Below are 23,755 nucleotides of genomic sequence, written 5' to 3'. Positions count from 1 at the left end.
CTGGGATTATTTGGATTATTCTGTGATAACAGGATTTTATGGAGTGCTCCATGCCACAAGAGGGAGCAGGCAGATGTGTTAAGAAATGCTGCCAAACCCAGAGCACAGTGCCAGGGACACTTCACTGTTACTGAAGGAAGAAAGACTTGGATTAGTTTTCTACAATTTTAACAATGCATTGCTAACACAAGGTAATATGTAAATCTCCCAATTTCATAAGAAATTTACTCAAAGTCAGATTGTTTTGTAAACCACAGATACAGAGCTGGTTGGGAAATCCCTGTCTGAAAGGTTAAAAGCCAAACTAAAGGGTTTTCCACTGTGCAGAGAAACTGAGCATCAGGAACAGAGTAGGAACTTGTGTGCCCTGTGTGAAAAGCCCTCTGTGCCTGTCTGCAGCAGAGACTTCAGCTGGGTCATGGTACTTGGGAGAGCCTCACTTGCAGGGGAAAAAAAATCCTATTTCACTTCTAATCTGGGTTCATTAGATTCCCCCTGGCCCTCCCCAGCAGCAGCCCAAGGGAAGCAGGTCCCAGAGTCCTGCCCTGTTCCAGGCAGCTCTGCAGGAGCTTTCACAGCCCTGAAAGCAAATCCCACTCTGCAAAACCACCCTGTGCTCCCCCTCTCTTCTGATTCTCTGCCAGCAAATCTGACTGGGCACTCTGTGCATCTCTGGCACCTCAGAGGTGGGGTAGAGTTTTGTTTCTCTCATTGCAGGGTACTTTGCATACCACAAAACTGCTTAAACAGATACTTTATGGAGAAGAGCAGTTCTCTGTGTTAGAAACACAAATGTGAAACAGAGCCTACCTTCTAGCAATTCCTGCCAGCAGTTCTGCAATGTAAAATGGTGAATTTTTGTTCTTTAGGGTATAGTATACAGAGAATATTGAAAATCTTGCTGAACAGCAAAAGAATTGTCTCATTTTAGCAAAATACATATTTAATGTCATCTACTTAGCAAAAAATGCATGCTTACCTTGTATCTTATCATGTGCCTATGACTCAGTAATGGTATAATTTATATAGCAGTAAGAACCATATAATTACTTCCCATCTAAGTATTAATTATAATTGTATCAATCTTTGGAGTGTTGAATGATGATTACAGTTAAAAATTATTCAGTATTTACAGAAAAACCAAGTGCAATTTTAATAATTTGGATGCTGCTTCCTTTCAAACACCACTATATATTTACTATACTAGGTTTACATACCCTTTTGTGGGGATAGAAAATGGAGTCCATTTTCTCAGTGTAAAAACCTTTTTTTTTTTTTTTTTTTTTTTTTTTTTTTTTTTTTGTATTTTAGTGAAAATGTCTCTAAGAAATTTCCTGGAGATGAGCTTGTGATAACTCTGCTCCTCTGCCACAGCTCCTTGGCTCCTGGCCCTGGTCCCAGAGGGAGCCCAGGCTTGTGAGTGCCCCAAGGCTGGAGCTCCATCCCTGCTGGTGGTGTGCTGGCAGTCAGTTCTGCTTCCTGCTAACACCCACACTCACCCTGGGGTTTTCCATTAGACACAGAACTTAAAACTTACTTAAAAATGTAGAGTGCAAACTTTCCTGCAGCAACACATTTGAAAACAACACAGCAAAGAAGTTTTCCAAAGGGAAGTCCCAAGGAAAGCTCAGAGTTGCGCTCTCCTTGGTCTCTTGTGGGTTGTGTGTCCTCAGAAGCTTTCAGATGAGGAATGGGACTATTTCACATGAGGAATAGGTCTGTTTCAGATGAGGAATGGGACTTTCCAGGCAGAAGTGAACAACAGGATCCAAACTTTGTTTTGTTTAAGGCATTAGATAGAAACCTCCTTGTCCACCTGCTGTTGGATTTCAGGGTTGGCCTCTAGTCTGAATCTTGCAACTTTTTATTTTTTTGTTGTTTTGCTGGGCCTTAAAAAGGATGTGGGGGAAGCAGATCTTCCTGTCCCACAGGTGGATGTTGCCCAGCTAGGGATGCAGACAGGAGCTCAGGGGATGTTCTGTAGAACACCTTCCCAGCCCTGGGAGCTGTGCCCAGCCTGGGGCTTGGCCAGCAGCTTCCAGGAGGGGAAAAGGAGCAGGGCTGCCCCTGGGGCATGGTTTCTTCCCAGGAAGACTTGCAGCAGACTTTGCAATGGCCTGGGAAGTCTGGTGCCCAAGGAATGATGTGAATATTAAAATATTATTATTCTGTTTTTCTTTTGCTTCTACGTGGTACTGATAATAATCTTTTTTTTTTTAGGCAGTGCTTTGCTTACTGAAACACATAGACAACAAAATGCTTTGTTGTCAATACAGTGAATGAGATGTATTAGTGACACCTACAATGACAACAAAATGCTCTTCCTTTTCCTTCTGTTCTAAAACATGCAAAGTGTCATAAAATCAACAAGTAGGCTTGACTGGATAACATTTATCTTCATTATGAGTGGCTGATTTCAATGGGTTTTGCAATGCTTCTTAAAGGCCAGATGCACTGTTTGTCTCTGCTGCTCTTTTATGCTAGGTGATGCCATGGAACACTTTGAAGCACAAACAGGGAAATTTAAGTAAACTTGCAAAATTCACTGTAAAAAAATCCCATTGTATCCCTGTTTGAAGATATAAAATTGGTAAAACTTCCAGAGGTTTTATTCCTCCATTGGTCTGAGTTCTTGAGAAGAATTGAAGGCAAGAGCCCCTTCACGGGCAGCCCTGGGGTCTGCTGGGCAGTGGGCGAATGTTCCAGTTCCTGCTGGAGCAGGCTGTGCTCACACGCCGCTGTCCCGCACGGGGGAGCCGCCTCCGCACTGGGAGATCACCGAGATGCCTGAGCTGGGCTGCTGCCAGTCCCGCAGCCTCCCTGCCCGGTGTGCAGCCCCTCCTGCAGTCCCTGCTGCTTCCTCTTCCTGCCTCACACACGTATTTAAAGGGATTTCGTTTCTTTGGCAAGGGTCCGTAAGGGAATATGGGGGGGGATCATCTGTGGGAATATAGATTTGTGTTGCTCCTGGCCCCACACATTCGTCGTAGCTGAAAGAAAAAACCAGAAATATTCATTAGATTCCTGGGAAAAATGCTACAGTACATTTCAGCATAACAGAGGCAAGTGAAGTGAGAAGAAAATGAGTGTCTGGTGTTTCGTTCCTCAGCCCACATCCTTGCTGACCCTGCCATGTCAGGTGCTCAAGAATTTAGCCCTTAAAACCACCCAGAGATAATCCCAGAGGTGCACAGTCACCATAAGTGCAGTGCAGCCAGGGCTCATTCCTGCTCTCACCTGCCTCCAGGAGCCAGGTTAGAGAAAGCTGGGGGGAGGGAAGTGGTGTTGGTGTCTCACTGTGAAATGAGCTCAGGGCCAGTCTGGGTGAGGAGCGTGCTCCAGGGGCAGCAGGATTCCAGCTGGGCTGTGCTGGCTGACCCGGGCAGACTCGTGCTGGTCACTGGGACTGGGCACAGGGCTGTCACTGTGAGCAGGAAGGCAGGGCAGGGGCATTGGTGGATCCCCTGGAGCCAGCCCAGGGGCACCCAGGCTTTGTGACTCTGTGCCAGGGAAACTGCTCCCTCCTTGTGCTGCTCCATGGCTACATTCAAGAGATTCACAACATCATTAAATGTTACACCTTCATTGTGGCTGCTGTTTAACCATTCCAGGATCATTTCAAATCCAATGCTGAAGAAGGGAATGCTTCCTGTTTATAAAAAAACAAGCCAGCCTTTCTCTGCTGAGTTAACCTGAAAACGTTTCTGCTGGAGCCAGACAAATTAAGAACCTCTTTCCTCAGCCATACTAACTGCAGAGCCATTAAGATCTGGGATATTTCCTGAAAATTGGGATAATAGCATGTGTCTTCTCAGCAGACTGCAGGCACACACTGTGCCCCTGTACCTGTGTTACTGCCAGGCTGAACCAAGCTCCCAAACCCCAGTGTGGGTGATGGAAATGATTCTTGGGGAAGGGAGAGGTAAGAAAGCAAAATCAGAGTGCTACATAACTAAACTCAAATATCCACAGGTGTGTTTATTTCTACCTTCATTTTATCTTACTTTTCCATTCATCAGGACAATGGCTTTAAATTCAGACTAGGAAAGTTCAATTTCCCCATCAGAAAATAATACTTAAGAACCCAAGTCTGTTCTGAAAACCCTGAATAGGGCTGCTAGATATTTCAGAAAAGTCCCAGCATGTTAGCAAGGAGAATTTTTCTTTTCCAGCATGTGGAAAACATGTCACTCCAACCTTTATTCAACACACTGAAGCTTTCAAACATCCATGGTAGTCTTTGAGAAGTTCTTAGATCTCAGTCAGAGAATGAGGACCTGATGTCCTCAGCTCTCCTTGAGCTCCTTGAGGGTAAAGGAACAGCCACTTCTTGCAGGATTCCTATGAGCTGCATCTTTACTTAATTTACATTTTGCTGACCCAAAGCCCAGTGAATTTATTTAGAATCTCTCCTCAGGTTTTGACTGACTTAATCAGGCTAACAGGGAGCACTTACTGAGGCTGTTAGCACAGGGGAAAAGTGTCCATTCAGAAAAGGCCACAGTAATGGGAGTTTCAAGGTGGAAAATTCAGAATCCTTCTGCCAAGACACAAAAGGGAAGAAGCTTCTCTGTCTGCTGCTTCTGGGAAATCTGCCACTGACCTAAAGCAGAAATGGGCACAGTGGGAACTGTTCCTTGTGCTGTTACCTGATCATCTGCAGATGATTCCTCTGCCTTGGCTTTAATTTAATGCCTTTTCTGGATCACAGCTCTGCTTTGTAAGAACTGAACTGCTGGCTGGGATAAACAGGGAAATGATCCCTTGGGAAGGAGACTTTTAAGGGTCGAATAAATAGGTGTGAATTATGGCATTTTAGTATTTAGTTCCAAATATCAAGATATTTCTGTTAGGGCATTTTATCCTTCATACATATGATAGATAAAAGTAAATATCTCTTTTTCTCCAAAAGCAAGTAATGTTCTTCCCCCTCATTTTTGGCCATTAAGATCGCCTTTTAAAAATTGGGTAAGGTGGTAAAAAACACATGCCAGATTTTCAATTAAACAGCTTTTTTGCAGCTTCACAGCTGTGCCTACAGATTGTTGTGGCCTTGGAGAGAATTACAAATAATTCAAATAGTTGTATTTTTTTAAATAACTTTTTGTATTTAATTATCAGTTTATGATTTTGATGTTTATTTCCTGTGTTCTTTTCTATGCATGGGTTCTTTGCTTGTAGAGCTGACATTGCAAACAGCTCCTGCTCTGTTTCTCCAGATAAGGCTCCTAGCATTCTCTGGTGAGGGCAGATGAACATGAATTAAGGTCATAAAAGAGACTTTGACTTTGTATTTTTTCCTTCATTTCCAAGTGTTTTGTGGGCTTTTAAATTTTTGTTTTGTTTTGTTTTTTGGGGGGGGGGTTTGTTTTTCTTTGTTTTGTAGTGTGATTCCACCCCACTTTGGTTGTGCTTTCTGACTGCTATTCTGGAGGCATTCCTGTAGGATAAATAATGCATTATCAACTCTACAAGCATGAATTTTATTTTGCAGTGTCTACTTCAAGGAGCCTTTAATATGTAAAATTATATGACTTTACAAGAACTTTTTTATTAGAGAATCTAAGCAAGTATTATAAGAAATAATACCTAGTTGGACAGGCATCCATTGCCCATGTATGGTAGTGGTTGGAAAACCATTCCTCAAAAAGATCTGAAGGATTACTTAGAAAAAAATGCAATAGCAATTATTGCTTGCAGGTGATTAGCAAGTATTGATGTGAATGATGCTGGACTAAAACCTCACTGTCATTTTAAAAGAGCTAAATAGGCAAAAAGATTTGAAGGTGATGGTGGGGGGAGGTTGGGATGTTTGTTTTGGTTTTTTTTTATTTAATATTTTATATATGAGTTTTTTTCTGGGCTAGTTTTCTCCAGGTTTGGCTGCCTCAGTCAGAAGCTGCCACAACAATCAAATCAAATCAAATTGCAACCTCAGGAACTGCTAGGGGACTGATACCCACAGAGAGGTAATGTGTGTGTGTACATATATATGTGTGTAAAGGTATATTCATATGTTTGTATATATATATGTACATATATATATGTTTTGCATCTGACAATGCAGGAACATCTTTTGCAAAAAGATGTTTTGCAACAAGAGTTGTATTTTATCCATCAGATTCACTTCTGTGGAGATATTGGATATATAAAAAGTAGCTCAGGCTTGAAGTTCACTACAGCAGTCACAGGAAAATCCTTTTAGACAGGAAAGAAAATGCTTTTGGAAAGTGTTGTGTTACCATAACATAAGTAATGGAGCACAGGAACTCATTACACTCTGCATCTTGTGGATACCAGCCCTGACAAAATCCTTGGCTGCAATTGTGAATCCACTTTAATCCACTGCTTCCTAAAACTTTTATTATCTGGAGGTTCAGTATCAGCAGGCAGTGGTGAGAAGGAAAGGGTTACTGACCATGAAATGTGCTGCTGTCTGCACGGGTTTGGGCCTTGTTTTTTATTATAATACCTGCACTGCTGTTGTAGGCACACGATAGAGTTTTTAAGGAATAATTTCCTGGGAAAAGCAAGGAAGGCTGGTGTCTGTGAGCATCCTACTGCAGGTAAATGTGATCTGCAGAGAGGGGAATGCTGCTCAGAAATGGTAGCAGCTCTCCAAGATGTCCTTGTTGACTCAGAGCATGACAGGAAGGACAAAAACTGTGAATTTGTTGCAGTAAGTATTAGGATGGGCTTGTTGCCAGGAAAAACCCAAAGAGCTTCTTTAAGTGGCTATCATTCATCAATCAGGAACCCCTCTCTGGAGCACGAAGAGGGTTCTGCTGACAGAACTTTCTAAGATGCAAAAAAGAAGTAAAAAAGGCACAGGTGGGAATGAAGAATTCTTTGTGCAATAGATGTCTCATGGTTCATTTGTTCTGACTCTGCCAATATTGCTCCTGTTGTTTCCATTTTGCTGGTGACCTGCTGTGTTTTGATAATGGCAAACAGAACCCCTGAATCTGGAACATGTGCTGACAGGCTGGAGCTGGGATGACACAGCACAAAGGATGTTTAGATGATGTTGTTACCTAACAGAAAAGCTGAAACTAGAACAATTGTGCTGTAACTCTACAAGGAGGTTCAGATAAAAAAAAAAGGGATGTGTTTGATGCCCATGAAGGCAGCTGAGCTGATGCTGAACTCTGCCTTCTGTGATGGCACAATTTGCTCACAGGTTTGTAGGAGAGCAGCCTGGAAATCTGTCTGTGTTTCCTTTGAAGTGAATAGAATACGTATTTTCTTTGGTGATTATTATTACCATGATGAAATGTATCAGTTTTGACAGTACTGCTCCTCTAATGACATATATCATGAGCCAGGATATTTTTGTAGGTTTATTTTTGATACTGACACTTTCATTTGAGATCCTAATTATATACATATTTGTATACATACTTATTTCACTGTTTTTAAATAGTAAAAAAAATGTATCCCAAGGTATTGTTCAAGAAAACACCTAGGGCTTAAGTAACTTAACCATTGTAGAGACAGGAAAGGGGGAATTTAGGTTTTTTCTTTCTTTCTGTTCATAGTTATTTCTGGAATTTCCAGTTCCTCAGAATTACAATAGGATTTTTTGTGTTAGTGAGCACTAAAAGGCTGCATCTTCATTCTGCACTCTGTGCCAAGATAATATTGAGGAAGTTATGACTTTGATGGATAAATATTCCAGAGGAAAAATGCAATTCAGTGTAAACTGTTTCCATGAGAACATGTATCAGATAACATTTGAACCAATATAATGCAGTTTCATCATAATTGTGCAGATTTAAACAATTGATAGAAATGTTTTAAATAAAACAAATCATCCTAGGATGAAGATTTCATATGATACAATTCAGCCTGGCATTAACTTTATACATAGTAAGAACTACTTGATCATCAGCAGAGTTTGGTCTCTGGATTTCTGTAACCATTATACAGTAAAGGATGCTGGGCACTGATTAAGTAACAAGAAGCAGTTAAGATAAATAAAAATTTGTAGCTTCCCAAGCCATGGAGTTAATCCACAAACAGGATTCTAAACAACACCACCTATTCCTGCATGTCACCAGAACCTGCTGATGTTTGAGGAAGCTTTCCATTTGACAAGTTTTAGGATCATATTTCTAGAAAAGGCTTTGCTTTAATTATTCCAGGAATGAATTCTGAGCAGGTGAAGGAAATACTGGCTGCAATATGCATCATCAAGTCTGACAGCTGGAAAAATACTCTTTGTTTTTGAAGTACAGTCATCAAAAGATTTGGCAGCTTTAAGTTGTGGTTGCTCTGCATGGCACTGTAGATTTCTGCTTAGAAATCCTTGGTGCTTCCCTTCCATCAGGTGTTGCTGCTTTCACTGCTGCAGGGTGGATTTTATGCAGCAATAATTTGCACCTCCAGAGTGGAACTGGGGCAGGTGTAAAGAGAGCCTGGTTAGAAGGTGCAGCCTTCCCACAGGTATTATGGATGACAGAAAGCAAAGGGAATTTTGTGCTTCAGCCTCCCAACACACAGGGTGATGTGTGAGAGCATTTTTTGACTACAAAGACAAGAAAAAGAGAAAGGTGTGGATAATTAAGAGGAAGTGCCACAGAAAGAAAGTCTCATAAAACAGCTGTAAATAAAATTAAGCTTGAAACAATTAGGAATTTATTTGTTTCTATCCCTAATACTGATGAGGAATAGCACTGGGATGTGAAAGGAGGGGCTTTAGAGAGTTTGGAATTTGGAGTTAAAGGAATTCAGACTTTTAGCTCATGTCATATCTAATAGACTTAAAACCTATCGTTTTTCCAGTGGCATTTTTTACCTTACTAACTGAAAATCTCAGTGGGGGTATTGAAGTAAAAGCTGAACTTAACCCCAAATGTCCATCTCATGCTTTTCCAGCTGTCACTGTAATGTGGCAAAAGCTCCTCACCTGGTTTGCTCTCAGGAAAACAGCCTTGGCAAAGGAATACAGTACAAGATAGCAAGATTTTATGTCAAGCCTAATTCTGCTTTTCAAAGAAATCCAGAAGGCTGGCATGGCTAACTTGCATCTTCAGAAGTGGAGGATGGAAAAGAGCATTTTAAAAAAGAAAGTCCCTTAAGTAGGCTTTTAAAAATAATTTAAAGGGAAATTAGTGTCTGACTTTAAGACAAGAATATTTCCTTTTGCCATTTAAAAGTAATTTTTAAATTGATTTGCCCATTTAAACAATGCTGGCTGAACATAGTTATTGAGAATACTGGGATTTATCAAGCCTAAACAAGACAATTTTCTCTGGAACAGATCTTGTGTAGATTAGGCAGGGTGAGCAGCTGAGGAAGGGTGAGCCCACAAACAAACCCTCACACAATGTGATTTAAATGAATGCTGGGATAGAGGGGGGCTGAATGTTTTTTATCTTGTGTGCCCTGTGGAACATTCAGTGTGAAGCATGGAGAAGACTTCTGTGGCTCCCATTAAAACCATACCTGAAGGTAAATCCCTGCCTCCTGCTGAGCAGTCATTCCTCAGAGGTGTTCTGTGTTAGACACTCATGAGTCTTGGTTAGACACTCAACTCATCTTGGTTTCCTAAAGCTCTGTACAAATCATTAATACCAATCACTAAGGGGTGAAAAAGCACTTCTGCAGTGGGGTGAGATGCATTTTCCCTTTCCAAATTCCTTTCCTGCTGTGAAATCTCCTCATTGTTTTGACTTTATGCACTCTCCTAAGGAAAATGTAATACTTTTTAATTTACTTGGACTTTGGTTGATTCAATCAATTTCAATCCCATTCAATTACAAACATGTGAGCTCAACTTATTTTGAACTAGCTTTCTTACTACCTATTAGTAAGAAGATAATTAGCAATGCTCACTAAAAGTGTTACAAAGAACTCAGCACAGTGAACATGAGCTTATGATTTTATAAAATTTTATAAAAATTTCATCCCCACAGTGTCAACAGTGTGATTTTACTCACACCAGCATAGTGAATGTTGAATAAAATGGCAAATATTGGATTTACAGGCTCTCCAGTGTTTCTTTCCAAGTCATATTGACCATGATGATAGGTAAGATGTGGCAGGGAAATTGTGCTTCTAATCTGTCCTGGTTGGATGTGTTCAGTTTGCCCATTTGGAGGGATTAGAATTCTGTGGTTTAGAATTGTTGGGAGATCACTTGGATGATCTTTCTGAGACTGAGCTTCTTAGAAACAAAGGCTTTGCCATGTCTGGTGACACAGATTATGAAACATTAACTTCCAGCCCTGCTGCAAGTGTCTGTACTTATCAGAAATATGCTCTGAAATACAAACCCCTCATATTCTGAAACAGTTTGGTTCATACCTCCTGTATTTTGTTTTTCTATTTCCCATCTACACCTCATGTAAAATCAATGTGACAGATGCTAGCACAGATCTGAGATTCATTAAAAAGCCATTAATTGTCCTAAAGGGATGTCTATAGATAGCAGCACTGTATATTTTGGGCTGTCAAAACAAATTGACCAAATGGCTTGTCTGTAACCACACTGCAACTAAGGCAGGCTAATGACAAAATTCCATTCCTGGCATCCCTCTAAACCTTATGCAGGAAAGAGGTTAGTGGAAGTGTCTGTGGGGATAATCAGATTAAGTCTCAAATAAAACTTGATTTAGAGATCAGAGCAAATATTAATATCCCAAGGCATTTTTCATAGATTAATTTACCAGTAACATTTTTTTCTATAAATAGTGTTTTATATAAACAGTGTTATTGAACTTCCAGCAGGAGAGTTAGGAATGGGCAGGGCTGAACAGGGAGCTCTCCTTCAGCACAGACATGGGGACTGACTCTGTCTCATCAGCCTTTGCCTTAAATCTCTTTTCCACTCGTTTTGTGGTTTAAAGCTCAGCTATAAAATCTAACTAAAACATTCTAGACTAACCACCCCTTGGCCAAATAAAGGTATTGTGCTTTCTACTGAAACCATTTCTGGTGTGGTCTGACAGGAATGGTGTGAGGCAGAACACTCCTGTCTGGGTGCTGGGATGCAGGTGGCCTTGCAGGCTCTGCCAGCACCAGTGGATAAAGGAAATTATCCTGCCAGCACCCACTGCTTTTAACTCACTGAACTCTCTCACTTAAGACTTTTAAGAGTTATTTACCAGTGCAGCTGCTTTCCTTGCTGCTCTTCATTTCTGTTCTGCTGATGCCACAGCTCCATTATTAGCTTTTGGCCATGCTAGTTTAGTTTTAAATTACATCTTGCCCTCCAGGAATTAGGAGGAGGAATTAAATTCATTTAGGCAGTGCTATGTGTCAGTAAACCTACTCTTCAAAATATTATCATATGCAATGAGATTGATCCCAGTGAGTTAAGATTTTAAATATTAAGGTTGGGCATGTCTTGTTTCTGCTTCCAGGCCATGTCTGACAGTCAGCTTTCAAATAATCTCCATTCTCTACTAATTAAAAATAGACACTGCAGTGTTATGCCATGCAGGAGAAGATAAAGAGAGATGTACAGGAGTTTTTCAGACTTTACATAATGCAGTAATTCAGACAGTGCCTCTCACCCAGTGCTTTTCTGAATAGTTACAATGGTGTGGAGAATGCATTAATAGCAAGTTTCAAAGTCTCCATTTAGCTTTGCTTTCAGCTATCTGCTTTCCCTGAAGTTCCCAAGCTGTCTTGCTAAGATATAAAATTTATAAATTTGATGATTTGCCAAAGCTGCTTTCCTAAAATATTTAACTGCAGTAGCAGTGAGAAAACAACCAAACCATTGACAATCATCTCTACTTTGGACCTGTGATGCAGAGCTGTAATTACTGGGATGAGCAGTGTTTTCCAGTGTGTGCAGAGTCCTCAGGGACACAGTCCACTCAGCCCAGCAGGGAACCTGGAGGAGGCAGTGGCTGGACACCTCTGTGTATCCCAGAGTATTCTGAGAACAGGTAGGACACAAGATAATTAACTCTTGCCAGGCTTGTTGCAGAGGTCACTGTAGAATTTACTGCAAAACATGGATAATCTGTGCAATCCTGTGTCACTCCTATCTCCTTCAAACAGAACTCCATAGAGATGGAAACATTTTCTCTGTGCCTGTTTCTGACTGGAAATGGAAGCATCCTTTGGTATAATCTTTGATGTTCTGTCTGCTAAAGAAATATATTGTCAATTTGTTCTCAGGAATCTGAGCTGCCCACTCAGAGTCTTGCTTGGGTGTCAGCTGGCTGTCTTTTATTAGTAAAGACTCGTGGGTGTGGGCCCAAATCCACTCTAAATTCCTAAGTGCATTTATATGAAGTTCTACACATTTAGATGCCAGGCTCAGACTAATTTTTCACATGTGAGCTTTTGCTAAAATATTTACACAATCCCTAAAAGCCCATTTGTTATATATCATAATGTGCTGCTTGTAGAACATGCACAGAATGAACAAAGCAAAGATCCCTGTCTGGTGTGCTCATAGTGCTGAGCTGCTCTATATCACAGTCAGAAAAGGGCTGGTCTTAGAGTGGTTTAACTCAAAGTCTGCTTAAAAGGAAGAAGAAAAAAAGGAAAAAGAAAGGGGGAGCATGGCTGTTTAACCTCTGTTTTCTGTTTGCAAGACACAGCACTACAGCAAGCTTGAAGTGATGTTCTGCTTCAAGTGATTTCTGTCAGTTCATTGCAGGGAGTAACTGAATTCCTGCATTTCTGGACCTCAAGGGCCTGAGGCACATGGAGGGGATGCCCATGGCCCAAAGGGCAGCTCCTGTGGCTCATGAGGTTGTTCCTGTACCCTGTGAAGGTGGGCACACAATCTAGGAGCTGCTGCATAATTTCTGGAATTTTGTTTCTCTGTTTCCTCTGATCTGAACACTATCAAGGTTGGTAATAAATGTAACTTGGAAGTTTTGAAAGAAGTATGTATTTTTGATTTTGAAACTTTGACTTGTAAATGCATTTCTTTTGAAAAAAGTTGATTGTAATTCTACTTGTGTCTTTCATTAGTATGTCATCACTATGATGAATTTTAATGTGAGTATCACTGAGTGAGAATTCCTGTCCACATCTTTATTTAGTAAAAATGTGTTCTGCTAAGGAAAACTTGAACTTACACTCAAGCTAAACAAGGTCTGTCTGTGTCCAGAGTTCGAGTGAGCTGAATTTTTGTAGTGGGCTTTGCCAGTGCAGGACTGCAAGCCTGAGAATCTCAGGCAAGTGCTTACCATGGAGGTGGATCAGGATACATGATGTTCCCCTGAGAAAGAATATCCAGATAGGAGTCAAAATCACAGGCTGGGGAAAACTCCTCAGTGCAGGTAGATCTCAGCTCTGCAGAGGAGCCACCGTGAGAGAAACCATCTGGAGCTGCAAAACAAGAATTAATATTGGCTGCTCTTCCCCTCTGTGCTGGATTCTCTGCCACTCTTTATAACACTGCCATAAACCAGAAAACAAACCCCTTCTGAGGCAGAGGAGTTGCAGATATTCTGGAACAATCAGGTTTCCCAGGATATTCTTATTTCTTTAAGAGTAACACCATGTGTAGATGAACTGTGGTGTTTCAGGCTGTGGCACAGGGACTGCAGCTTTAGTGCTGCCCTACAAGGCAGATGGGAGCTCTAAAGCTTTTCTTGTGCCTCAAAGGCTCAAAAGGAGAATGGATTCTACCACAGCTTCAGATGTTTGTGGGGTAACTGAATTCCCAGCAGCTGCATCTGTAGAAAGTCTGTCTGTTCTGGGAGAGGTGTAAAAGGAGGGGCAAGTGTTTGATTGCTGAGAAAATGCTGTTCTCAATAAACACTGACAAAAATGGGAAAAGCTGGAAAACAGCAACGAAAAATCATCCTGCTGCCTGCTCCAGGGATTTCTTAATGCTTCTATGCAAGAGCTTCCCAGCTCCACAAGCACTGAGAGGTTAGAGCTGTTTTCTGTGTTAGAGGATAATTAGTGTTTGTGTCTGTGTAATGCAGTGCAGCACAATTTAGTTTAGAATTATTCTTTTGAATATATCCCAAAATATTCTTTTCTTTTCCATTTTTCTAACATTGTTATTTCTAACAAGAAATTTGAAAATTTTCCTTCCTGTTTTTGCCTGTCTCTAGGCTTTTTCAAGGAGATTAAATTACCAGAGTAGTAGATTTAAACACAGTGATTAAAGCTTAATGGTCAGTATTTTATCATGCCAAAATATTGGGTCAAACAGTAACTTCAAGTTAAACCCAAGTTAAACTTGGGTTTGTTTAACTATTTAATCTTCAATGTAGCTTCTGAAAATTAGGAAAATTGTATTACTGTAATAGCAGATTTTAGTTTTCTGGATTTTGTTTTTATTTTCCCTCTGTAGGTTGGCATGGGAGTTTGTTTATCAATTATTTTGGACTCTAAATTTTGTTCCCAAAATATAGATGTTATTAACTTATCTTGATAAATATTTTTGGAAAAGCCAAAAAGAAATTATTCCTTGCTCCAAGGAGACAAACTGATGCTAGGAGATTAGTTTAATTTAGACAGGAAACTTCCTGGTCCAAATAACTAAATGAAGTTCAATTGACTTCAATGGATACTAAATTTACCTCAGCGAAAACAAGATTTAAGCCAATGCATTTTTATGTGGCTCACTATTATGGGCTTTTCTATATACCCCCCCCCCCAATTATATGCACAGAACTGCACCCATAACAAACTGCAGGTAGAGGAGCCTGCTCATGGAGAATGTGGTTATTGATGCTCCACCATTTATAATTTGATTTTTTACTGTCTGAAGAATTACACAGTAATTTTTAAAACTTTTTTTTTTTTTCCTTAAATAGAAATAATCTTCTGTCATCTCCTTGACAAAGTGACTTCTTGTTGTCAAAGCCCAAAAGGAATGAAAACACTACTCTAAAATTGATATTTCCAAATATCAACTACCAATATCTCCTTGATATTCCCAAATTACCTTTAAGGTCTTTTTTTATGTGTTGATTGTGTTTTATGTTGGTTAGGGAGTAGGAACTGGCACCTTTTTGACTCTCTAATGATGATGACTGTTGTAATGACACCAATATCATCAATGACATTGTTAATGATGGTGACAGTTTAATGACTTTTGGATGCCCTGCTGTTCTGTTTCCAGGCAGATGTTCACTTCTGCACTCAGAGAAATTGCATTTGCCCAGTGACTGTTGTAGACTGATGCACTTGGCTGAAATGAGAACAGCTCTGCCTCTCCAAGAAATAGAAATTACAGCAAATGCTGCACCAAGGCTATAGGGGAATAGGTGAAACGGGTGAAAAATGCAACAGAGAATAAATGTTATGCCATACCAAGGGAAACAGGCTGTTCAGTTGCTGCTGTCAGCACTGGCTGGGTTCTGTCAGCCATTGTGGGCTGTGCTGTGACAACCCAGTCCCAGCACAAAGATGCCACTACACTGCCAAGCTGCTCCCGTTATTTAATTCCATGTTTCCACCCCTTGCAGTGCTTTTGCTGCCGTATTCCCGGCCGGGCATTCCCCGGTCCCTCTCCCTTACCGTCCTTACCGTCCCTGGGCAGCCGGGGCCGGCCGAGCCTGCTGTCCTTGCGCAGGCTGCCCACCACGATGGTGGCACAGGACAGGAAGAGCACCAGCCCGATGACCACCCCTGCCACCAGCAGCGGGGACACCAGCAGGTTGGTGTCGCCGCCGTGCTCGCCGGGGCTGGGGAAGGCGCTGGATGCGCTGCTCTGGTTCGAGGCAGCTGCTGTGCCAAGAGAGAGAGAGAGAAATGTGTCACTTGTCACAGAGCCTCAGACACAGCCACTGCACCTCCTGCCCTTGGGACTCACTCCGGGGGGACACTGGCAGCTTCCCTGGTTATGGGCAATATCCTGCTGGAGCCAGGGCTGCATGATCCATAATTCTTTGAGTCTTTGTACCATCAACTGACTGATGCTGAGAGAACTGAAGTGCACAAGTGCTGCATTTTAGGCTATAGGAGAGAGGTGAAAAGGACAACGCAACACAGCTCCTCGTGTATGGAGAAGAAAAAGGGAGAGTTATTTAAAGAAACACTACACTTTATAGGGTAGTACGTGAAAAACAGAATAGAAAGGGCTCATTGGTCCAAGAAGGTAATACCTCTTGGAAAACATGCTTTGTGCAAAACATCATGAGACACTCACACAGCTGTCACACACCCTGCAGGTGTGTAATCATTGTTATGAATTCTTGTCCTTGTGAAGGCTGAGAAAGGCAAGTCTTCAAGGCTGCCTTTTCCTTGGTTCCCAGCAGCATCCAACACACAAGGAGGAAATTCCAAAAGGAACAGAGGAATTGTTAGGGTGTAAGAAGAGGAAGAGAGGGATTGCCTGTTGGTAGGGATGTAAGAAGGCTCCGAGGTTTTGCAGAGAAAGTTTTGGGCAAGAATGAACCCCAGGAGCCTGCTTTTGTGGCACAGGGCTTGCTTTGGTTTGTGGGGAGAGTCAGCATCCCAAGAAACTGATTTGTAGCATGGGAAGAGACTCATCCAGAGTGGGATTGTTTGGTTGCAACTGCTTTACTCTGGTTAAAAAAAAAAAAATCTATAAATGCATTATTTGAGTTAAATAGTGAATCTTCTTAAAGGAGAATAACTCCAGTAATTAATTGCCAAGTAGAATATCCTTTTGAGACAAGCCACAGAGACAGTATCAAAAGTTAAACAATAATATTCCCTTAGAGGATCAACTGATAGCATGATTATACATGGGAATTAATTTCCCAGAGATGTATTTATGGGGGATTGCATTGCTAATGGAGGGAAGGTAAATAGAAGAAATTATGGGAAAAAGGATTCAGGACTCTAGCAGATAGAATCCCCCTCTCACCCCAAATTAAAACAAAACTTCCCATTAGCTGCTCAGCATCAGTAAACCAAAATTTTATTGATGCAAAAAAATTGCTGGAGATGCCATATACCAAGTTTGGCTGTCTGATCTGGCCTGGATATATTTTTTATATCTGGCTATGTGCCAGTTGAACAAACAGAATTTACTTCCTGCTGAAATCAGGGCTAACAAATTTTTTTCTTTTTGAGTATTCTGTGGAGTATGTGTTTTAGGAAGTGCAGTGCTGGTTACAGGGATGGATGCTATCAGAGAGGTCTCAGCAGTGTTTGCTCTTTTCCTTTGGGAGACACCCAGTTGATGTTTTGCAGTCACAATAAATTTAGAAAGAAGACAGTGGCTCCAAGCCAGTGAATGTTATCATTGCCTGGTGCTTGAGACTGAGACAACCAACTAGAAACATACACACAAAACATGGGGAATTAGCATGCAGTGGAGTTTTGTTGATTTTCTGACTGTTGGCTGAGGATCTTTATAGGCATTTAGAACAGCCAGCCAAGAAATGTGCTGAGCTTTTACCAAATATCTTGTGCAAAAACCAAGACTGACTTTTATGAGAATTAAAATGATGCTGTAGCATTAAATCAAAGGTTATGGGCAAGTATCCTACTTAGTGCAAAGAAGTTTTGGGTATGGGATATGTTGGGGGGGGGGTAAGGCCCTTGTGCAAGAACTCAAATTCCCAAAACTTTACCAAATTTCAATTGTGTTTCTCATTTATACATTTTTTTTTTTAGCTATCTCTGTTGGTAATGTGTCCAACACACCCTCACTGGCTTTCCATGGCCTTGTTTTTTCACATTTTTGCAAATTCTGCCTTTGAGACATGCAAGTATCATGGCAGTGGCAGTTTAAATCCTGGCTGCAGGGATTAACACCTGAGCTGGAAATAGGGGCAGGTAATTTATTGGTAATTTTGGCTGACTTGCAAAGGTAAAAGAAGAATCAACTTTGTTGTCAGCATGATGAGAACCTGGGGTGTGAGGCTGCCCCACACACTGTCAGGTTTGTGGTCATCAATTTCATGCCAAATAGCACTGAATTAGGATTGGTGACAAACTGCTGTCAAGTGGGGAGGAAGGAGACTGCAGGGAATGCTTTCAGATCCTTAAAAACTTGGGACAAATTCGTAATCAAGAAAGTGCCTGGCAAAGGATATTTATATTTTCTTTTTTTCCAGTTGTGGAAGCCAGCTGGAATATCCCCACTCTGACTGTCTGGGAGGTTCCTGTGGTGCCACCCAGTGTGAGCACTGATATCTGGACCTGTTTTGCTTTATAGAAGTTTAACAGCTTCAAGTGACTTCACACAGAAAATACTCTCCTGAACTGGTATTGAGGTGGTGTGCTTTAGTTCAAGACACCCCATTTATCCATCACATTCTCAGGGTTTTCTTGGCTGTCCCAAGACTTGTCTGTTTTATCTATTATTTCTCACCAGTGTGAATCTTTCTGCTTTTTTAATGCTTTTAATCTGAGCCCAGTTCCTCATATGGACAAGTTCTAGTGCAATATTGCTTTCATTAGAAGGAATGAATGAGTCCCCTTAGCCCAGCTCCTAACACAAAGTCTACTTGATAAACTTCTCCTGAGGCAGCATTTTCAGTTTGACACTGTGAATCTGATCCTCCAGACTTTACTACTGACTTACTACTGTGACAAACAACAGCAGAATGAGATGCTGTGTTGATATAAATTCTTTGGGTTTGAATTTTGTGGGGGAAAACAGAGATGTTTATATTACTTTTGGAAAAAAAAAAATTGTAAATTTTCTCCTCTTATCCAAAACCATCTTCTTTTGATAAACTGTGCATTTCTCCATATAAAAATGCTACTTTTTTTTCTTTCTGAATAGAAGTATCTGCAAATGTATGTGAAGCCCATAAATCCAACACCACTAACAGTGTTAATGCTTTTGTTTTGAGGTAAATTGTATCTTTTCCCATGAAACTGCAAATTATAAACAACACATACATAAATATGAGTATTTTATAGCTAATCCTCTAAATATGAATTTTTTTGGATGTACACAGCACAGCTTTTATCCATGATGGGAACTGTGTAAGTAACAAGAAACAGCACAACTGGCACAGGGCTGGCAGAACACTGACTTTAGAGTGAGCACCAGTGCAAAATTGCCTAGATTGTTCATTCAGTGTCAGACAATAAATCAGCATTCTGAAGTCTCTTAAATATTACAATATATTATTTTACTCAGTGATCCCCCATCTCAACAAACCAGTCGGAAAGTAACTGAAGGAGGTATAGAACAGTGACTTTTTGGGTGCTTGTTCTTTCTCACTCCTGCTAACCTGTCTTTGAAGGGACAGTCACCCCTTTCTAACCTGACCATAAGTAATGGGGAAGTTCCAGCTGGGTCAGATCCTGGCAGGGTGAAATGTCCTGGTGTGCAGACATGTCCTGGGAACTTGGCTCACCCTTTATTAGGAGTGGCTTCTCCCTTCCTCAGTGCCTTTCACCTGCTTGTACCTCAGAGGAGAACACCTACACATAAATGAGTCTCTGCTTTCTACACTGAGTTTGGTGGTGGGGTCTTGTTCTATTTCCTTTTGCCCTAAAGGCACATCAGCTCTAGTGAGGCTTCAATGGCCCCTGGAACTGATGGGCTTTGAGATTATTTTAGAGCTGGATCCTGCTAAAATAACCAAATCTCTTCCCCTCATCTTAATAAAGATGATAATTCATGTTATGACTGGTGGAGAGGATGAGACATGGAGTGGTTTTGTTTCCCAGGCTGAAAAGTGCATCACTAGCTCCTGAAGGAACGCTGATGTGGTGTTCTGGAAAAAATTTGTGTCTAGAATTATCCACCTCTTCATCCCTGCCAGCCTGGGATTCTCCTTTCTGAGGGCAGGGTGGGCTTGGTGCTGACTTGCTGAACTAGAGCTGAAGCACATGGGCTGAACAGAGCATTCCTTGTACCCCCTGGGTCAGTAAAACTGTTTGGGATGGAGATCCTGCACCTCCCAGCACCCTTAGATGCACTGCACTAACACAGGGCACAGGACTGGGAAGGAGCAGTGGGGAGGTCAGTTTAGGATGATGCACAGCACCCTCTGTAATACTTTGGTCTTCAAATAATTACAACAAAACATCTCAAACACCTCATCATCTTACAGCACATTTCTGATATCCTTACTTCTCCTTGGATTATGTAGTCCCTTGGATTATGTAGTCTCTTTATACACTCAGATACACTAAATCAGTAGAATGATCCAAAATTTTGTTGATTCTGCCTTTATGAACAGTTCCTGTTTGAAGATGGTTTAGCCTGGCCAAGAGTGACCACTTGGAGCCTGCTCTTGCTGCTGCCCTGGGAAATCAATCTCTGGAAATCAGCAGAAATTGCACTGCTTGTTTCTGTGGCACAGCACAGGAGTAAGGGAGGTGTAGCACAAAAACAACCTGGTTTGGATCACAGGAGCATCCCTGGAGCCAGGGGCAGAGGGATGTTACTCAGGCATTGAATACAAGGGCCACAGGAGCTGAACCTTGAAATCAACTAGAAAGAAATGTCTCTGTTGGATTCAAAGCTATTCCATTGGATAATGAGGAAGACTTATCACTTAGGTTTGATAAACACCAGGGTGTCATCTGCTTACAGGACTAAAAGGAAGCAATGAGGATGCTCAGAACAGGGCAGGCTATTTGTCCTTTTGTATTTCTCTTGTTCTCTAGTAGAAAAGTTGATGAATGAGTGGATGACCAGAACAGTCTAGGAAATGCTCTCTCTATAAAGAACTTTTACACCACCCAGGAAAATAGTATGGGAAAAGGAAATAGCAGTTCAGGAGGCCCAGGAGCATGTTTCTTCTCTCAAATACAGTTCTCCTATTCTTTAGGCTTTTCTGCTTGAAGAAAAGAAAATTAAACTGCCTCTTAAGCTACAATGGATGTTCAATAATAACTCTACAGGGTGTGCTTCAAACTTTTACCTCTTATCTTCTTTCCTTCTAGAGTTGGCACTTAGTACTTATTTGACAAAGTCAATGAATAAATTATTTTTTCCTGTCAGTTGTTGCACCAGTGACATTTTAACAGTTTCCAAACCAGATTATATTCATTATTATTTCTAAATTTGAGGTAAATCTTCCTATACAAATGGTTAACTAATCTTGCCTGTTCATTGCTGCTGTGGGAGATAACTCAGCATAATCCAAACCCACATGAATGCCATTCACCAAGCAGGACCTGTAAATTCAGACTCAGTTTCTCTGCAGCTCTCTGCAGTTCAAAGACTCTTTGAACATTTTTACTGCATATATATGTTCTAATCAGAATTAAATTTTTTCAGTGATTAATAGTAAAAAATGAAAACCTTACTCACACACCTAAGACTGTGTGCAGGGAGGGCATGGCTCAGTTTTATCTAATGCCCACAGCTGAAAGTGGAACATCCTTCCAGGTACAAAAGCTGCCCTGACCTTGAGGAGCTCCTCCAAGGCAGAAAGGGTGGCCTTTCCCCCAAGACAGCAAACTCTGCCTTTTCATCCTGTCTGCTGCCTATCAGATAATGACTTTCTCTCTTCTTGCATTGACATCCTTATTATAGAGCCAGAATGAGGAAGATTGGATCACCAGCAGCCTGCAAATTGAGAATGTCAGAAGCAAAGAGAATGTTGCTGCAGAAGGGCTCAGGAAATAAATCTTTTCAGCTGCTGTGGCTTTAGGGTATTATGTTGATGTCACAGCAGCTTGTATAGGTGCTGTTTCAAATTAACAGGAAAAATCTTCCAATTTTCAGATCTATGGTCTCTTTTATTAACATGATAAATACCACTGGAGGGAAACAAATCACCCTGCAAGTATAACAGCCCACTTTCTGATGGACAAGGAATATTTTCCCCCTATTTTCCCATATTCAAACAACTTGGAGCAAATACAGTTTTATAAGGAGGACCCAAAGCTATTACTTTTCTCAGAAACTGTATTAGGGCTTGGAAATAAGTATGATGAGAATTCTCTTTTATCCATTAAAGTTACCTTCATAAGCTCAGATTCAACCCAGCCTGGCAGTGACTTGAATACGGAGAGCCCTATAATTTTGGGGATTTTTATTGTGAGAAAGCTCTGGGGTTTTTTGGCACACAATTTACTCATATAAAACTTTGGAAAAATGTTGCAATATAGTAATATTTCTTAAGGCTTGAAAAAATATAATAGGCAAATTATTTTATATTTTACCTTACCAGTCTGCTTAAACTGTGATCTGGATGCCTCATATCTTGTCTTTAGGAGATTGAGCTCTGTCTGAACTGTATTAAATGCAGCCTAAAGAGGGCAGGTAGCAGCTCATGGGACATGGAGGCCAGGCAGGGAACATAATCTGTATTGAGGCAACAAAAAACCAACCCCAAACCAAACATCCAAACCCTTCCATAAAGAAGTTCCTTTCCTTACAAACTTTTCTCTCAACGTCCACAGAGAAAATTGGAAGGAATGATGAAATTCTTGCCAGCTCAAATAGTCACAACTGGTAAGTACCTGACTTATGCACTGTATGCATTTATGAATCTCTAAATCAGTTATGCACTTCTGATCACTATTAAACTGGCTGACATCTATGACTTTTTAAATGATGGAATTTTGTATTTTTCTTGTATTTCAGTGAATTGTTCCACTGGCTCTGTCAGTCATCATCTTTAGCAATCCTTACCCTGCTCACAGGATCCAAAGCTCTATAATGAAGATCCACCTGTAACTAAATTTTGAAGCTGAACTGAGTTTCAGGAACTAGATCCATCTTCTACCCCCCTCCCCCCCAGCACTCCTCCTGCAATGCTTGTGCCCTTGTGCTGCTTCTTATTTAGAGCTTTTCTTATCAAAATTAATCTAATTTCTTTTTCCAGCTTCCTTGCCAGTCTTCAGTAGGATTAATCTACTAGAAAAGCACATGGAGGAATGACTGATTTTTACTGCTTAGAAAATAATGATGACTGAAGTACTGATCCAGGGAGTTGTGTAAGGAATGGGGTGCTGAGATAGAAACCTGTTAACAAATGCTAAGATCCTCAGATCTTCCTTTAGGAAGTGGTATCACATGTGATCTATCTCAGCCTTTCTTTCAAGGTGAAATGAATTTTTAAAAATAATTAAAATGGTTTGCAGTGCTGTTTTGCACTCCCACATGAGTTATAGTGATGGTGTTCCAGAGTACACAAAGCCTATAGTGGGATTTACATCATCATTTATATCTGTGGAAGCTCCAGCAGTATCTGCCTGCATAAATCAAGGAGTTTTCTCATACTATTAAGAAATTATTTAATTCCTTCAGATTTTGCCTGAACAGGACTGGAAAATCTGCTTAGACAGATGCAGGGATGTCAATAATGGCAAGCCACCTATTGATTCTGGAAACAATTTCAATCACTTGGGTTCTTTGTCACTAAAGGACCCACTGAAATACAAGGACACTGAAAGATCTGTGGAAAGTAAACACTCAAACATTGTTATTCAAAAGCCTGGGGAGGAAATCCCTATTGCTCCTTTGGAAACACCCATTTGGTGAAAGGATTGGTCCCTGGGAGTGCAGGGCTGGCCACACAGCCAGGGACCATTCCCTGGATCTCTGCAGTGACCAGGGGTGTTTGATGCACCAATCCCTGTGCCCTGTGTGTCAGCAGGGCTGAGCCAGGCTGGCAGAGCCCAGGAGACTCACCCTGAAGGGCTGGGAAAGCTGGCAGGGAAAGCTGGCAGGCTCTGGGGTTTCTCCTGGGGCAGAAGAACATTCTTCTGCCTTGCACACACAGCTCCTCTAACAGCTCCACACAGTTCCTTCCTCTAAATAATGTAAGGATGGCTGCTTTCTGTTTGAGGTGACAGGGGAGAGACCTTAAAACCAACCACAAAACTGCCCCTAAGCCAAGTGTAGCCTTTAGGAAAGGACACCTTCAATATAAACTGCAGTGTGCATATGTGAATATTGCCAACAGAAGATGCAGTTCCCACT

At 41.1% G+C, this 23,755-nt stretch overlaps 1 protein-coding gene across 3 annotated transcripts in view; it reads right to left on the bottom strand.

Annotated features, from left to right (window-relative positions):
• Positions 1-2,253: 2,253 nt before the first annotated feature.
• Positions 2,254-23,755, bottom strand: part of BEAN1 (brain expressed associated with NEDD4 1) — a 50,085-nt gene continuing 28,583 nt past the window's right edge. The window contains exons 3-5 of one of the 3 annotated variants that reach the window (XM_079315920.1): positions 15,454-15,663; positions 13,161-13,302; positions 2,254-2,990 (exon numbers count right to left, since the gene is read on the bottom strand). In XM_079315920.1, the coding sequence (XP_079172046.1) occupies positions 2,729-2,990; positions 13,161-13,302; positions 15,454-15,663 (614 nt within the window). In that variant the 3' untranslated portion in view covers positions 2,254-2,728. The remainder of the gene's footprint in view (positions 2,991-13,160; positions 13,303-15,453; positions 15,664-23,755) is intronic. The other 2 variants (XM_079315922.1, XM_079315921.1) reach the window with 2 other exon arrangements.

This window comes from Erithacus rubecula, assembly GCF_903797595.1.
Source record: "Erithacus rubecula genome assembly, chromosome: 12".
NCBI lineage: Eukaryota > Metazoa > Chordata > Aves > Passeriformes > Muscicapidae > Erithacus > Erithacus rubecula.
Note: the sequence above shows the minus strand (reverse complement) of the source record. Positions and strands in the feature narration are given on the sequence as shown.